Source organism: Diaporthe amygdali, assembly GCF_026229845.1.
Source record: "Diaporthe amygdali strain CAA958 chromosome Unknown NODE_10_length_1141467_cov_65_626103, whole genome shotgun sequence".
NCBI lineage: Eukaryota > Fungi > Ascomycota > Sordariomycetes > Diaporthales > Diaporthaceae > Diaporthe > Diaporthe amygdali.
Window position 1 is genome coordinate 741,233 of NW_026517030.1, and position 16,334 is coordinate 757,566.

At 53.8% G+C, this 16,334-nt stretch overlaps 5 protein-coding genes across 5 annotated transcripts; 1 reads left to right on the top strand and 4 right to left on the bottom strand.

Moving 5' to 3' along the window:
• Positions 1 to 136: 136 nt before the first annotated feature.
• On the bottom strand, positions 137 to 3,546 carry J7T55_009195 (uncharacterized protein; the record flags this gene model as incomplete). The annotated part of the gene is made up of 6 exons (XM_053142135.1): positions 137 to 145; positions 244 to 349; positions 613 to 646; positions 911 to 1,100; positions 1,163 to 3,252; positions 3,402 to 3,546. 6 exons carry the CDS (start codon positions 3,544 to 3,546, stop codon positions 137 to 139), a joined length of 2,574 nt encoding a protein of 857 aa, XP_052995036.1.
• Positions 3,547 to 3,956: 410 nt separating this feature from the next.
• J7T55_009196 (uncharacterized protein) lies at positions 3,957 to 4,856 on the top strand (the record flags this gene model as incomplete). Its single annotated transcript, XM_053142136.1, has 2 exons — positions 3,957 to 4,248; positions 4,342 to 4,856. The coding sequence occupies 2 exons, from the start codon at positions 3,957 to 3,959 to the stop codon at positions 4,854 to 4,856; spliced, it is 807 nt and encodes a 268-aa protein (XP_052995037.1).
• A 421-nt stretch (positions 4,857 to 5,277) lies between these two features.
• J7T55_009197 (uncharacterized protein) lies at positions 5,278 to 10,918 on the bottom strand (the record flags this gene model as incomplete). Its single annotated transcript, XM_053142137.1, has 6 exons — positions 5,278 to 6,193; positions 6,271 to 6,945; positions 7,788 to 9,404; positions 9,514 to 10,093; positions 10,153 to 10,472; positions 10,557 to 10,918. 6 exons carry the CDS (start codon positions 10,916 to 10,918, stop codon positions 5,278 to 5,280), a joined length of 4,470 nt encoding a protein of 1,489 aa, XP_052995038.1.
• A 1,334-nt stretch (positions 10,919 to 12,252) lies between these two features.
• On the bottom strand, positions 12,253 to 13,796 carry J7T55_009198 (uncharacterized protein; the record flags this gene model as incomplete). The annotated part of the gene is made up of 5 exons (XM_053142138.1): positions 12,253 to 12,727; positions 12,807 to 12,986; positions 13,185 to 13,381; positions 13,458 to 13,522; positions 13,592 to 13,796. 5 exons carry the CDS (start codon positions 13,794 to 13,796, stop codon positions 12,253 to 12,255), a joined length of 1,122 nt encoding a protein of 373 aa, XP_052995039.1.
• Positions 13,797 to 15,525: 1,729 nt separating this feature from the next.
• On the bottom strand, positions 15,526 to 15,813 carry J7T55_009199 (uncharacterized protein; the record flags this gene model as incomplete). The annotated part of the gene is made up of 1 exon (XM_053142139.1): positions 15,526 to 15,813. One exon carries the CDS (start codon positions 15,811 to 15,813, stop codon positions 15,526 to 15,528), a length of 288 nt encoding a protein of 95 aa, XP_052995040.1.
• Between the last annotated feature and the right edge of the window lie 521 nt (positions 15,814 to 16,334).

A 16,334-nucleotide genomic window follows, 5' to 3' on the forward strand; every position in this document is an offset into this window, starting at 1 on the left:
TGAAGATGACATGACAGGCAGTAAAGCTTGTGAAAACGCTTGTGTGGACTGGCTCTAGATATTGCTTTTAAAGCTGGCTTTCACCTCCGCCAACCCATCCTTAGAGGCCGGAACGTCTTTAGAGCACAGGTCCCATTCACCGGTACTAAGGAAGAACATCAGCGACTACCCTGGGAGCGGACACTGCACAACGCCATCCTGTTCAAAGAAGCTACAAGGGAAAATGGTGGCAAAGGGGCTTACCTTCTTAAAGCCAATTGCCTCCGCGTTCTCCCGGAACGCCTGCCTGGACATGTTGAGCCCGTACTTGCGGATCAGGCCCGTCTTCTTCTTGTCACCAGTGACGCGGCTTCAGACCCCGGGGGTTTTCTGTCAGCTAAGCCCGTCCTACGAGTCTCGTCTCTAGTTCGACGAGGGGAGAAACTTACCAGCCACGAGATCCTTTGCCGTAGGTGCGCGGGTGGGAAAACCAAATATTTTCATGGGCCATCTTGTCTTCTTTGGGGATTAATATCTGAGAAAGAATCTACATGCGAAAGATATCCGTCGAGGACAGGCTATTGTGAAAGGAGTTCAAAGAGGCATTTTAAGGAGATACCGGGGAAAGGCAACCCCTGGACACCCTCCATTGGGCCATCAAGGTTCACTGTTAGATGTGAGGACATCAAGGTCCTCAGCCTGACAAAAGCCCACGGTCCGCGCTAGACACACCACAGAAAAGGAAACGGGTTGAACATGCGACGTCATGTCCACATCAAGCTCGAAGACCGGTTCGTAGAAAGGCGATGCTGGCGCGCAGTGCAATAGTGTTGCCCCAGTTCATGAGGCTCTGTCTCATTTACTACTCGCTATTTCTTGAAAACCTGATGACCAAGTCTCTCGATCTCCCTCCCCTCCTGAGTATTCTTACCAGCAGCGTCCAGCAATTTCAACCAGGCCTCTTGGTCCTTGATTTTGATGGCCTCCTCCGCAGCCTTCACACGCATGCCACACTTCTCGTACATGGTGATCGAGGCACCCGGCTCAAGGTTGGTGCATTTTGGGATGAAGGCAGAGGCGAGTCGAGGATTACCCGCCTGGAGAATGAGGTTGTAGAACGGCTGTTGACCGCAGTCAGTATTTTCGTGGCTATTCTGTCAGGATCTCATTTGGATTGACTTACTTCCCACCCGATTGGGCTTTTCCGTTGCTTCGATATATCCTCCAGTTCATTCCAGTCGCGCTTGGCGACAAATGCCCGCAGACGAATCCACCAGGCCACTTTCTCCGGCACTTTGAACTCGCTCTGGATCTTCTTGGCTCGTCCACTGTAGCCCAGCCGAATCAGCTTAAACATGGTTTCATTGACGCTCAGTCCCGTGAACGTGTCAGTCAGGTCACGATCGAAAGCTTCTTGCATCCTCAAGAGCGTCACTGCCTCCTTTGCCGCAGCCAGCTCGAATGCGTTCTCTTTGCTGTTGTCACTCAACAATTTGGCCGCCAGGGCTAGCTTGTCCGAGGCTGTCCGGCTGTCCGGCTGGACTAAAGACTCCCGGATGAAGACTGAGGCGCCATCTAGGCGACGGTCGTCTTGATAGTAAAGATCTTTCAGAAGAGCGCTGTCATTTTCGCGAAGCGCAGATGACTCGACCAGCGCAGTTGCCACGGGTCTGTGATTGATGGTGCGGAAGAAGGCGGCTAGGGGAAGCTTCCGGCGCAGCGTGTGCAGGACGAAATAGACGAGGTCCGTGTCACCACTCTCGATCGCCTTGTCTAGGGCCACCTCGTCCTCTTCCATGCTGAGCAGGAGTGGGACTTGTCGGCCGGCTCGAGGTTCGTGATTGAGGAGCTCGGTGGCCAGACGACCGCGGCCCTCGTCGTAAGCGGCGCGCGCAATGGCCTCAAAAGATATGCCAGGCTTGCCAGAGAGCTTGTCAACTATAAGGCGGCAAATGGTTTCATCGTCTTCGGATCCCGTGCGGACTTTTGATGACGCCCAGTGAACATAGATCTTGTCAGAAGGTAACCGAAGATAGCCCGCTATGCGAAGGGCAAGCAAATACTCATGCCGATTGAGCAGACGGCTGATCATTCCTTCGGGGGTCAAACGTTGGAATTGATCGTATGATATAGGTAGTCCAACCTCGTAAAAGCGCACCGCATTGAGGACCCGCAGCGTCTCACACATGTCGACAAAGTCATCGCTGTTGTATATGTCCAACACAGACTTGCCAAACGAGGCGGCCTTGAGCAGCTGCTTTTGCCAGTGAATACTGAACTCTTGCCCGGCGGCATTAACGCAGGTGTCGACAGCTTCGACAAGGTTGGACCGAATGAGCTGGATGTTGTCATCAGCTTTCGGGGATTGAATATCCAGCTGAGCAACAGCATCCACCAGGATCGAAGCAGGAGACTCGGTTCCGAATCTAAACACCTCATCCGTGACATCTGGCACTTTTTGAAGTAAATCACAGACGTCATTTGTGAGGACACGAACACCGTCATGGTCCTGGATAATATGCACCCTTCCTTCATAAAAGAACTTGGCCACAGCACCTCCTGGCCCAACAACGTGAACCTCGTCTTCCCAGGCAATGACAACGGCATCATTCCCGCACCATTGCACGTATTTCGGAGGAATTCGTGATCTGGAATCGTATTCGGTCAAGCGGTTCTGAAAGTCACTCGTAATGACATGGACCTTGCCGGTATTTGTGTACAGGGCTGCAAACTTTCCGTTTGGCGAGACGGCAAGGTGTGTGAATGGACCCAGATCTAGGAAGCGGTCTTCCACCTCTGTAGCGTCCGCCATGTATACGGTCTCTTCGATACTGAGTAACGCCTCCACAGAACGGGATAGGGTATAGCTGGGCGGTATGATTGTCCAGGAGTGTACCTCTCCCTCCGGAGGCTGGGCCAGGGCTTTGGGACGCGGCTCGTTGTATGAAGATACCGAGATTAAGGAGTTGTTGTACAGCAAAGCCACGAGCCCTGATTCGTAGAATTTGCAGGACTGCACGCCATGGTCCTCTGCCCCGTGACCCAAGGAAAACTGAGTGAAGTCGCCTTGGAGATCGTAGTAGCACCGTACAACGCCATCCGCCGTCACGACCAAGAGCTTCTCATCCTCTGACCAGCCAAGTCCTTTTATGGACCCGTGTTCCCAAGGTATGCTCTTGATCAGCTTCCCTGCGCAGCTGTAGATGTCTATACTGGGCTTGGACGATTTGCCAGTGCGATAAGCCAGGATTTTGGACTCATCACGGTAAAGTGCTACATGACGTCAGCTTCTCATGCTGTCTTGAATCTGAGGAAAGCGGTTGCTTTGAAGCCATGATGGTGGTTTAAAGGAGAAAATACACCAAAGAGCAGAGAACCGTGACTGGCTGAGAGAAGCGAGCTTCAGAGACGAGGGAACACACCTACGGCGCCGCCATAAGGGGCTCCGGCGACAAAGAAATTGTCTAGATCCAAGTCTCGATCGAAGACGGCCGTGTAGAGCTGTGTCTTGCGGTAAAAGCGATCGCCGACCTGCTCCCAACCGGCGGTGGGATGTGTCGAGTCCATCTTCTCGTTTTACCAGCTCATCTCATCTTAAGATCCTCCCGCAGACTCACTCGCTCAATGGGCTTGCGTCCGCCTGCCTCTTCCACCTGGCCTTTTCGAGTGTGACGTCGGTTTCAACAGTAATTGCGAAATGCACGGCGAATCTCGAGCACAGGCAAGCCCGACAGGTAAATGAAATAAGCTTCAGAGGCGGGAGCTCAGTACTCAGATGAGTGGACTGCTTAACGCCCGGCCAGGGACCCAAGTAACAACAGAAGCCGCAGGGGAGCTTCGTCCACGAGGGGAGCACCACTGCTATCGATAAGCGCCTGCCTGGGCCGATGCGCGGCTCACATGCTCCAGCAAGGTGACCCAGAGTAACTGAGACCAGACCCTGGGGCCCGCCCTGCCCGCCCACCTTGACAACGCACATGGATGCATCGTCATTGTCTGGGGACGATGATGATTGGGAGATTGTGTCCACTTCATTCCGATCCCGATCTCCATCACCCAAGCCGAAGACATCAGAATCAGAAGCAGAATCAGTGGCAGCAGCTGCATCAGAAACAATCGGAATCACAGTCGAGGTTCCCACCCCAGCTGCACCACCGACTCCTCTTATACTACTATCATTCAACATGCCGGGCTGGAAAGACGAATACCTTTCTTCGATATTGGAAGCTGAGAGGAACAGCCCGGTCAACCAGGAGCTCGTCGAGGCCTGTAAGCTCGCTCCCAGATCCCAAGAATCCCCGCACCTCCCTTGCATCGCTCAACAAAAGCAAGACTGACGAGCTTCCCCCCGCCCCCCTCAAGGTTCACTCCTCAACGACCGCATAGCAGCCCTCGAGGCCGAGAAGGCCCACTGGCAATTATCATCACCGTCGCCCTCCAACACACAACCAACGACGACCAAAGAACCCACCACCGCTGCCGACCCGGCCCAGTCCCGCCTGCGCGCCGACCTAGCCGAAGCCCTGCGACAGAAATCATCCCTCGAGACCCGCCTCCGCAAGACCACCAGCGAGCGCGACGCCCTGCAGGCCACGAGCCGGACGCAGGCGCGCGTGGTGCGCGACCTGACGGCCGAGCGGGACACGCTGCGGCTGCGAGTGGGCGACCAGGCCGAGGAGCTGCGCGGCAAGAAGCAGATGCTCGAGCAGGTGCAGGACGAGGTGCTGGCCCTCGAGCTGCAGCTCAACGTGGCGGAGCAGCAGAAGGCCAAGATCGCCGCCGAGAACAAGCAGCTGATCGAGCGCTGGATGAGGAGGGCGCGACAGGAGGCAGACGACATGAACGCTGCCAACGAGAAGCGGAGCGATGGGACATGAGGCGCGATGGGAAGTCGCATGTTTTGCTCAGGATTACATGATACCATGAGACGCGTCGAACTCGGATGATTCGACGCACTTGGACCTTACCGACGCAACACGAGGCAAGCCCGAGTAGGAGACGGGTATCTCATTGGTATGCCGGCCACAGCGCCTCTTCTCTATATGCTGTACTCGCTACAATGTTATCGAAAAAGGTGCGTGGAAAAGAAAACACAACCCACTGATCCTACTCTTTCTTGTCCAACAATGCCTCTCCAATGGATGCTCCCTATGCGCTGCTCCCTATGCGTGTGCGAAGGGGGGTATAAAACTGCAAAAACACGGACCCATTCCTTCTATGTGCAATCCTCGTTCCTCCACGTCTTCATCGGCTAACATCGCCTCGTCGAAGCAGCCGCCCCCTACTCCGACCCAGTCCCTACTTCTTGGTCGCAATGAAGTAATCCCCTTGTGATTCGGTCCAGCTTACTCCATTCGGGGGCCAGCGGTACTTCCTGACGTCGAGGATCTGCGTGGCAATGTCGTTTGTATGGTATGCTGAGGAGCTGACGAAGTTCTTAAGCGACACTAGCTTGCAGTCTTCTTTCAAGTCCAAGAACATTATCTTGAGGGTGTCGTTCAGCTGCGGCGTGAACGCAAAGTTGTTAGCCAACACCACCTCAGCGCGCTGAAGAACGTCCTTGATGGCTTCATCCTTGGTGAAGTCGTCATGCACGAACCGGACCCTGCCCGGTTGGATCCCCCAGAGCTTGCAACGGGCCCGGAACTCCGCGTGCTGGGCCTTTGCCAGCGTGGCGGGACCTTCCATCATCTCGCAGCCCCAGCTTTCGCATCCGATCTCCAGTGCCGCCTGAAGCGTCACATTTCCGACACCCGACCCGAGGTCAACAAAGACTTGCTCCGATGTCATTCGCAGTTCCTGGCACAGCGCCTGTCGCACAAAGCTTCTGTTCATTTCGCCATAGACATTATCCGTGCCGTTGTCATACTTCTTCAAAATGTCGACTTTGGGAGTGACTACACGGTCGTATACTTGGGTGAGGATATGATCGATGAGGCCTTCGGATAGCTCGTGTTGCTTGTCGATGGCTGCGACGATGGCACCGGTTTTGAGAAGGTGGAGCACAGCATTGTTGTACTTTTCTATAGCCGCCTTGTATCCAGCCAGATTCAAGATCTGGGGGCTGTAGTTGCGCTCCAGCTGTCGAATGATATCTTTAAATCCATACTCCTTAGCCTGCTCAGGTGTGAGAAACGTGTCGCGGACATTCTCCACGACCTTTTTAATATCCTCGAAGACGTTGAGTTTGTCCTTAGCGTCGGAGAGCACAAATCTAGTATCGCGAGGTCAGCATTCAAGTCAAGGTGGGACGTGATAGCAGCAGCTGCGCAAGGGAACACCGTAACATACCGCTCTCTTGTCAGGGAGCCCGGGTACTGCAGCTTGACCACGAGCTCCTCTGGGTCGGCCCCGGGAAACCAAGGCTTGTCACCGAGCTCGAGCGAGACGACGTCTGCGGCGTGTACGATCTTGGGCGCCTTTCCGGTGTCTTTGTACCCGTTGGCAGCAAGCTCGGCCAGCGCGGAATGCTGCAGCTTGCGGTTGGGATCCATGCGCGTGGACATTTTGCGGCGCTTCAAGCGGCTCTCCCAGTCGTCGTCATCGTCATCGGCGCTGTCTCCGTCGGAATCGAAGGCGACGCGATCGCTGTCGGTGGCGGGGGAGCGGATGCGTTTGCGACCGTCTGCGGGCGGGGCGAGCGAGCCCTTCTCGTCGGACGAGGTGAAGGGGCTCTTGCTGGCTCGAGAATGACTGTTGGCAAGCTTCTTTGCGCCCTTTGCGACTATTGTCGATGCAGAAGGACGGGGTGAACTACTCATACTCGAGCCATGTCTCCCGTTAACGGGCGTGCTGGGCTTCTTTGGTACTTCGACACTGACGGTGCGGATCTTCGGTTTTGGCAGTGTCTTTGGGGTGAACTTGGGCTGCTTGGAAAACATATTGAGCGAGGTGAGCGCTACCTGGCTAGCAGGCAGGAGGTAGATAGCAAGGTAGCCGCTGGTCGCAAACTTTGCAAGGCGCGATCTGTCATGGATCGCGTGCTACTTTCCCAAGCGCACCATGCGGGCGTGGCGACGGACCACCTTAGGAAATGGTGGTGGTGTGCTTTGTAGGTAAGTGCTACTGCTACCGGCAGGCGAGGCTGAGGAAAAGAAAAGAGCAGATAAAGTTTGGGGGAAAGACAAAGATGCTAGAGACCGCGAACAGGCTGCGCAAAGCAAAGCAGGCCTGGCAGGTTTTGTTCCAAAAAAGATGGTGGTGTGAGAGGAGGTGGAATGGACAGAGAGTGTGTAGAGCGAGTTGCGTGGGTGAAGGGTCGCAAATTCAATTTGATGGACCCCGACGTAAGATCTGAGGTACAGTACCGCACCCTGTCTTGCCATGCCCTTCCTGCCCTACTGCAGCGCTGCATACTGTACAGTATGTACCTGCCACCCAGCCCAGCCCAGCCCTGCCCCTCCTTCCTGGGACCTTGGGACCTTGGGACCTTTGGGTACCTACCAAAACCTTGGCTGCCTCGGATAGCCGAGCCTGTGGTGCCTACGCCCACGCCTACGCCCATGCCTACGCCTTGAGCCTGCCTTGACGCAGGGGCCCTGCAGCCCGCGTGCGACCAGAGTGGCGGAACTGTCTGTGCCCCCCCGGTGCGGGTCCCGTAGTCCCGGCTCTGTCTAGCCTAACGCTGCTTCTAGAAGAAAGCTTGGAATGCTCCCGAAACTCAACTCAACTTGGCCGTTGTATGTTTTTGTTTTGTTTCCCACACAGCAACAGGGAGCTAACTATGTCTGAGGTAAACAGAGTAAAAAAAGATGAGTATTCTGGAAAACGTTACAGGTTACTAGTATATCTCTAGCTGGTCTAGTGACTTATTGATTGCCGCCTGCCTAGCCTCGAAAAGCCTCCCAAGCCTATCCTCAATCCACCAGTCCCCATAGACATCGAGCATGCCTCCACGCCCCAGCACTTCCGAAGCATTTGTCTCTGGGTCCCACCCATCCTTGCGCACAATAGCCTCCCTGTCAGCTCCTCCCTCCAGGACAAACAACTCTATAATTCTTGTCCATCTTTCCGTGCCCAAGTGATCGACATCGAACGGCCTGATCCAGCCCCTGCGCCGCCCGTCTCTTACTGACCGGAGTACCATGATCCACGGAGTGGCGTCCTTGACATGCAGGAGCTTTGTCCAGAACTCCTTGTTTGGGCTGCCGATGAGGGGGCCGAGGACTGCGTGTGAGGAATACTTTTGTGAGTATGCCAGGAGGGACCGGACAAGTGTTGGCGAAGACAGAGGGTAGATCGTCTTTTGCCGGGAGCACAGAAATTCAAGGGCGCGGTAAAGAAGGGGCGTCTCTTCCGTTGCTAGGCCTGTCTCCGCATCTCCTGCGACTCCGGACGCGTCCCCCTCTTCATCATGCTCGGTATTTGCCATCGCGTCTAAAGTGTCTAGGACGTATCTCTCCAGGCCAAACTTGGTACACAGCGCGAGGAAGGGAAATGGGATGGAAAGCTTGTCTCCCCGCCTCTCTTCGAAAGTCCCAAAACGATTGCGTGCCCAGTGGTCTTCCAGGCTTGAGGACTTGGTGAGCCAATACCAGGATATCGTCTTATCCAGCTCATTAACGAGCTTCGTCTGGAAGCCCTGGCGGTCGTTGACGACGTGTCGCGCATGGGTGAGGCTGAGCGCAATATCAGGATACCACTCGTCCAAGCGACGGTGGTGTTCAATTTCCTCGAGTGGGTGTTTCATCTGCAGAACGTACGAGCGGAGCAGATACAGATGGGGGTCGAAAGACTTCGGAGCAGCTGGGTTGTCCATGGCCGCTGTGAGCCGAAGCCAGATGGGGTTTCCAAAGGGGTGTAGGAGCCAGTCGCGAACCGTCCGATGGAGATATGTGACCTTATATCCTGCTACCTTCCGAGCCAGGGTCTCGATTCGGTCGTCTTCTGCAAACCGAGTCCCTCGGACGGTGCCATTTCCATGTGAGCTGCGTCTTGGGAAGATATCGAGGAGTCCTGCGGAGCTTCGCTGGACCCAATCCTGGGTTTCTGCACAGCGGCGTACAATCGTGTCGTCAGTTGCTTCTTGCACCGACTTTGTGAGAGCGAGCACGTCGTCTTCTGTCTTCGAAGCGAACGCTAGTTCCCAAATGGACAAGGAAGTGGCCGAATCGTCCTTGATAAACTCGGCCACAGTCTCTCGGGCATGCACGAGTTGGAACAGTTTTGATGTCTCAGTCAACTGTTCTTCGGACTGGTCAGTGAAAACAAGCTTCCCAAACAGGTCGCCAAGCTCGGTGGGGAAACTGGACAGGTAGTCTCGGATATTAGCAGTCGTCGTTTGAGTGCCGCCAAACTTCTTGATAATCTCCCGGACCACAAGTCGAGCCCACAGGAATACGCCGTCGGCGGATGTGACAATCTCTTGCACAAGACCCTCGGCTTCTTCTGCGTTCTGCCGAAGAGCCCGGCGTACGTTTTGATTTCTGCGTCTGCACAATGTTAATGATTGAAAGTGAGACTCTAAGCATTGTTCCCCAGAGACTCTTCCCACAAGGACATTGGGAAGTAGGACAGGAGAAAGCTCCTACGTACAGGCTGTCATAGGCATATTGGGTCATGTCACCCAAAATCAACTCTTGCAACCTCAAGTTAGGGACCGAGCGCGCGAACGCCCGTTCAAATACCTCCCACGGCCTTGACGAGAGGCACATCTTGACCTGGGACGCATGCTTACCCGTCCCCAGATCGCGGAAGAAACGGATCATACTGTCGTGGTCCCCATCAAGCTCGTCCAGCCCGTCTATGAATAGACAGATCTTGGCTTGGGAGAGGACGGTATCGAGCAGTCGCAGAAACCCGCTCGTAAGCTCAGGGCCAGTCCACTCAAAGCCCATCGCGATCCTCTCCTTTGAAGTCATTCCGGATAGCTTCTGCCAGAGACGGGGGAATGCTGCGGGAATGCTTTCTGGGTAAAGCGACAGAAGTTGATGTAACAACGACCGCAAGAGGCCAACTCGGGATCGCTGGTCCTCGGACCCGCTGACCCAGAAGTAAAAGCCGGCAATGGCAACTTGTTTATCGGCTGCCCATACTTGGAGTGACCTCTTGGTTTCATGGTGCCCGGACAGGTAACGCATGAGAGTTGACTTCCCCGATCCTGGCTTCCCGGTGACTGGGCGAAGTCAGTGATAGACCTTCAATAACTCGAACACCACATGCAGCTGTACTTACTCCAATAAATGCTTCCCAAGTTGTCAGTCGACAGCCACTCTGTGAACATGGGATCGCTCGCCAAGTCTCGGCTTCCAGCGCTGTTGAAAATCCAGTCGAACGAGTTTCCGTGTGCTTTGGATACATCTTGTTCCCGGCTTTCCATGGACTGGAAACTCAAGCTTTCGAGGATGAACTCCTGTAGCAATTCTTTCGATGGTGCTGCTCTGGCACGCCCAGAACCTGGCTTGCTCTGAGGCCGTTCCTGTGAATCCGGAAGTAGCTCATTGTCACCGGCTGGGGAATCCGAAATGGTGTCGGACAGCTGGGATGCGATATCACTGTTTGGAGGGCTCTATTTAGTCCGGCAATATGGTGGTGGTGGTGGCCCTCGCAAGTGGCACATGTTGGGTTCTAGAGCTTACAGTGGTGCATCGGTATGTGGTCGAAGACCTTGCCAACGCATCTGTACCCCGAATAACTGTGTACGCAGAGATTCGACATCTTGCTCAGTGAAGACACTACGTAAGTCTCGAGTCAAATCCTCACTCTCGGAAGCAGCCCTCAGCCGCTTCAGCCGGATGAGAACGTCCTGCGAGATCTTCCAACAGGCCTTTCTCAAGCCTTCCACGCCAACAGCAGTATTGTCAGTCGCTTCATGGTTAAGACTTGTCACGAAATACTGGAATTGTTTAATGAAGTGACCCAGATCTGCAGAGCCCGCGCCATTGCCCACCAAAGCCTGAAGGAGAGACGTCCCGGTACGCAGGAACTCCTCAACAACCATGATTGGGGTGCAGAACGCGCGAGATGCGCTTTCAAATGCCAATGCAGTAAAGGCACAGACAGAATCTATTTTGTGAGTCACTGTGATGCTATGACCATATCTCGCAGTTGAAGCCTTGAGCACGACTTGCTGTTGATAGCTTTGGCACAGCAGCCTGATGGGAGAGGAGCGGGGGAGACGTAAGATTTTAAATCATACGGGACCAGCCTGACACGTCTTTATTGAGAAGTAACCCCTCAATACCAAGATAGTTAGCGTGGGAATAGAGTTGATCCTTCAGAAATCTCCTTTTGATTGCAGCGAGTTAGCTATCATGGCGACAGACAAGCTCTCGTCAACACGAGCATGGCTTGATCTATGAACCTAACACGGGATCTTCAAACAAATCAGCTACCCAGATTATTGTTTTCCGGATTTTTGGATCAAATACTTTGCTCCTGGCCTCACCCAATACTGCCTGAGAATGCGAATGAGCCCGCCAAATTGTGAGTCTACTTGGGAACATCTGGTGTGAGTTCTTCCGTCAACATAATGCACCCAGTCTGAATGGCTTTGAATAAGTGATTCCCTGAAGCTCGTTTGATCGACACCTTTCGTTCTGTCTCTGTCGGACATTCATAGAGGTGCCAACACCCGATTTATGGCGCTTATGAGGCAGTCAGTCAAGTCCATTAGTTTGCCCATAATCTCGAGGGAGAATTGAGCCGAGCCTGAAGACGAAATCTCTCGGCTTCCTAGATTGGCAAATGGCAATGGGCCCACTGCTTCACCACTTACTTAGCCTGCCCGGGACTCGCCGGTAGGTTTGCGACGGGCGGGAGGAGCCGCAAGACTTTTGGCAACGACGAGAGAAAGTCGCCATTACGATTTGAGAATCTTTGCAGCAGTGCATGCGCCCCGGCGGGTCCTTCTGCCACACTACGTTGGACCACCACCATGTGGGCAGTGTGCGGGCCTTTGAAGCATTTAGGCCTTGATCATGCACCCCTGCTCTTCCGGGCTCCGAGAAGTTGGCACCCGAAACTCAATCGGAGCCGATCCGACGTGGCATCGGCCCGTGGTGTCGCGGGGAAATAAGCTTTGGTGAGCGTTATTTCTACCCTTGACAGCTGCTGGAGAGAGCCGCCAGCGACTGAATGAGAGATTCGGCCCGGTAAGACCTTGAAAAGGACGGGCTTGAACCAGTGCCTCTTCAGTGGTGTGAGATCTCGTAGCCGGTATCGGTCGGCGTTCTCTTCCCGGGGTCTGTCAACAGGCAGCCCGGTGAACCACAACATCCGATCAAGAAGCACGGCATTAAATTTTGAGCATTATTATCGAAGGTAATCCTGTACCTATTTGACTGTTTCCTCCGTTATCGACCATTTCGTCTCAATCGTTATGGCCTGCGCATTCCGCGGAAGCCTCCTCGTCGACTCCGAGTCCGAGCCGTCGTCCTCGGACTGCTCCTCATTCGTCCGTCTCGACGACTCACCCCGCCCAACTGTCGTTGTGAAGTGCACGTTATCCTTCCCGTAGATAGTCTCGAGCGGTATGCCGTTGGTAAGGTCCTCTACAAGGTGCTCGTGCCTGCGGGACTGGCTGTCGCCTCTGAGCCTCGACACGTACTCGTCCTCCCCATCTCCGCCAAATCTGCGATTCTTCCAATAGGTGTATAGTGGCAGAAGCATCGGCAGGCTGTTGCAGAAAATACTCAGGTTGACTTCGAACACCGACAGAAACGTTACTGTCACCATGCTGTCTATGACATCGGACAGATCGCGGACGCCGATCATCACAGCAATTCTCGTGACAGAAACCACGATCACTCTGGATTGGTGTTGGTAAGCATCTATCTGAGGTTCACTCGGCAGCAATGAGTGGTCCTGGGCTCATTGAAATTACTCACCCGAAATTCAATAAGAAGACTGCGCTGAGGCCCAATCGAGTCGACACACTGACTTTCTTGAGAGTCCAGACTGTGTAAAGCGGTACCAGCATGATGATAGTATTGGTGATTAAGTTGAAAAGCCCAATGGAGATGAAGCTTGACTGAAGATCCGGGCAGAAATCCGTGTTGATAGCATGCCTGCCTCTGTTGTGAGTGACGTTTCTTGGCTAGTGTGCAATGGTTGGGAAAGTGCTGTTTTGGGCGATTACTTCGGTGATTCGAAGTAAGCATGTTGCCACCACAACATGGCCCTTGCGCTTGTAGAATGCCATATTGCCATGCCATGAAGACGTAGAAGAACAGAGGGGAAATCAAATCCAAAAAGAAAAGTCCTACCAGGTCCCATCTATCATGTGGCAAACCAGGAAAGTCTGCAAGAGATTTCCGACTCCCCAGAGGACAACGATCACCAACGTTACCCTGGTCGCGAGGCGCATTGCGTTACTTGTAAACACTCGTTTGTAGAAGAACAGGACGCTGAGCTTGGTCGTCAGGACACAGGCGCTGAAGAGCACCTCAAATGGGAGAATGAGCTGGTATGGTGGTATTTCTGTTAGTAAGGTGGTATAAAGACGTCTGGGGGCATCCGTTGACAATTTGTAGACTCACCAAAGTTATGAAGCGCCAGTTCCCAGCGACCTTCGAGAATTCGTACCCAAGACCCGATCTTGCGACTGGATTGTGGCTTTAGCAGAAGCTTCAACGAGGTTTCGGCGCGCTCCTAAGGGGTTCCCAAGACTCACATAATGCTTGCAGTACCAACATGCCGATTCCTTGAGGGACAGCCAGCATAGTCAAGTAGTCATCCATTCCCAGCCGCGATCGAGCTAGAATTCGAGATAGGATCCGTAGTATTACGACAAGTACCGTGACGCCAACCAGAACAATGTTGATTATCAAATGCGCCTCAACCACAGTGGTCATAGGCAGCGGCCTGTAGGAGACCATGTCCGTCTGCCCTCATCGACCTGCGCAAGCCCGAGAGCTTGCCGCCGACGCCAACAAAGATATGAGAAACAACCGATGAGCATGAGCTGCCTTTCAATTCCGGTCGACAATCGGGTCCTGCCAGTGTCCAGATCGAGAGTTTACTTGTGAACCGGCTGATGGAGCGAGCAGCGAGTTCCTGTCTCGGTCATTAAACTCGCCCCGGTTTCGCTTTGGGTGGGACCTGTCAGGGCTGTCTAACTGATCCCTGATGATGCCCCCGGCCCCTTCAGAAAAAATGAGTCGCTAACCACGTGGGCGTAAAACTGCGACGGGCTCAATTGTGGGCGTAAAACAAGGGTTCTGGAGCAATGATCGGTCTTCAGCCATTGCAGCCTCCAGATCGTTACCCCGTCTTTCCCTGGAGCGGACCTTGTTGTCAGGGGCTTGCAGATGCAGTAGCCCGCGAGACTCCTGCACGCTGTGGCTACCCCTGCCAGCTGATAAGGCCGTATCCGTGCTGCCGCAGATTTAACTTCTTTTGATAGAATGGCAGCATTTCGTTGGTAGAGTTTGACAATAAATGTGGGCTTGAAGGTGGGCTGGTTTGCATGGTGACGAGGAAAGTATACAAATGCCGCCTGTACCGTGTTATTGCTCATAGCTTCAAACCTTCAGCCTGTTGGCGATACTGTCACTGAGGGTCAGACTTTCGTGGAACCATTATGCGCCAGACGGTGCCACCATCATAGCAACATCATGGCAGGATGCCATTCCTTGTCGGGCGATCATGAACATGCTCTGTGCAGGGGACAGCTTGTCGCGTGTTCCTTAAAAACGCGTATATCATGACTCAAATTTCTGGATCCCTAGGAAAGCTGAAATCTGGTTTTGTCGGTAAGAAGTCTTGACTGGCTCACGGAATGGGCAAAGCCGGGAATACGCCTTCCTTGCATGGAGAAGAAGGCTGGGAAAATCTCCGGTGATCAGACAGAAACCCACTTGGTAAAATGATGCGCACGGCATGTTCCGCTGTTTAAAAAAACATGCTCATCCTTGCTGTTGGCCGATTCTTGATCTTGACAGGCCTTCGAAGCCCAAGCTTTTTCTGACAGCTCTCAATATGCAGTCCGTAGCTGCATTTTTGTTAATTGCCGAGCGACAACCTCGAGGTCATGATCTTGGTTCCGAGTCAACACAGCCGCGGCTGTGGTGGTCACTTACAGATAGACTTCTTAGACACCATTGAGGGTCCACTCACCTCTCACCACTAGTGCCGTTTGCTCCTATTGCCTCCATTCTTAGCGGCGACGCAGGGCACGGTTGAGGGCGTATGCTAGACAGATGGCATGAGCCAGCGACTTAAATTTCGTTCGATATGACTGAAAAAGTGGAGGGAAAGCATTCGATTGTTGATATATCTCGACATCAGGTGCAGCACCGTCCGGGGGGCACCCTTTGGGTCTTCCGCCATCACCATCACCAACCCCCCCCCCCCCACCCCCACCCAGCACACACGGTCCTCCTCACCAGTCCGTAGATCTCTGGCACCCTAGATGTTCGAATTCGGCCCGTCTGAAAAAGTATCGGGACGCCTATCATGGGAGTTGATTCCTGTGGAGCTCACGAGATCCATATGTCTAGCTGGTAAATCGGCCATACTGCCCGAGGCCCAGTCCTGATGCTCCCGAGTGAGCCGGGCGTAGGGGCCAATGTCTCTTTTTGAGAATCGGGGATGGCACAGCCTTGATCACACTGGCTTGTCATTGTCTTTGTCCCTCTTCGATTTCGCAATGGTGGAAATAATGCTTTCGTGTCTCTCCACAACGGCCGCGACGGCCGTCTTCAGATTGTTTGCCTGCTCTTGGATCTCGGGGTCATTGACGATATGGGCAGCGTTCGGGTCGCTAGGAATGATCCGGGCCAAGGCGAAGTATAGCTTCTTGTCAATGAGCTTGTCAATCTCGTCCATAACCTCCTTCTCCCGGGCGTCGATGAGGCCTGGAGCAAGGCCGTGATCATGTGGTTTGAAGGACATTATTGGCAGGCTGCTCGGCTGTGCAGGCGTGGTGGCAGTGAGGGCTGGGTCAAATGCTGGTCAAATGCTGCCTTCAGCGAGTGGATGTCTTAATGGTGATAGTAGATATCAAGTCTGGTTGGTATTTTCCAGACAAAAACCCAAGCAGATGTTGCAGGTAGTAGAACTGGGCGTTGGCGGGAGATGGAAGCTGAGGCCCCACGCTCGCAAGCGTGACGTAGCCTTGGTTTGGAGCAGCTCGGGGGAGCTTGAGGGGAAGCTTGGGGAAGGACCCACCTGGACAACCGACGCCTAATATGCACAATATCTATCTGGACATTAGACTATGTACGAGGCTTGGGACTCACTATAGACGACACCATTGATCTCGAATTGCCATTTTTGAGCTGCATGGGAAACATGGGAAAATGAGAAATGATTGGACAGGATGTTTCTCGCGATCGTCATCCGGACTGGACGATCAGGCATAAAACAACAAAATACTACAGTTGTCTCGTGCAATAGATCGTGTCGAACCAGGT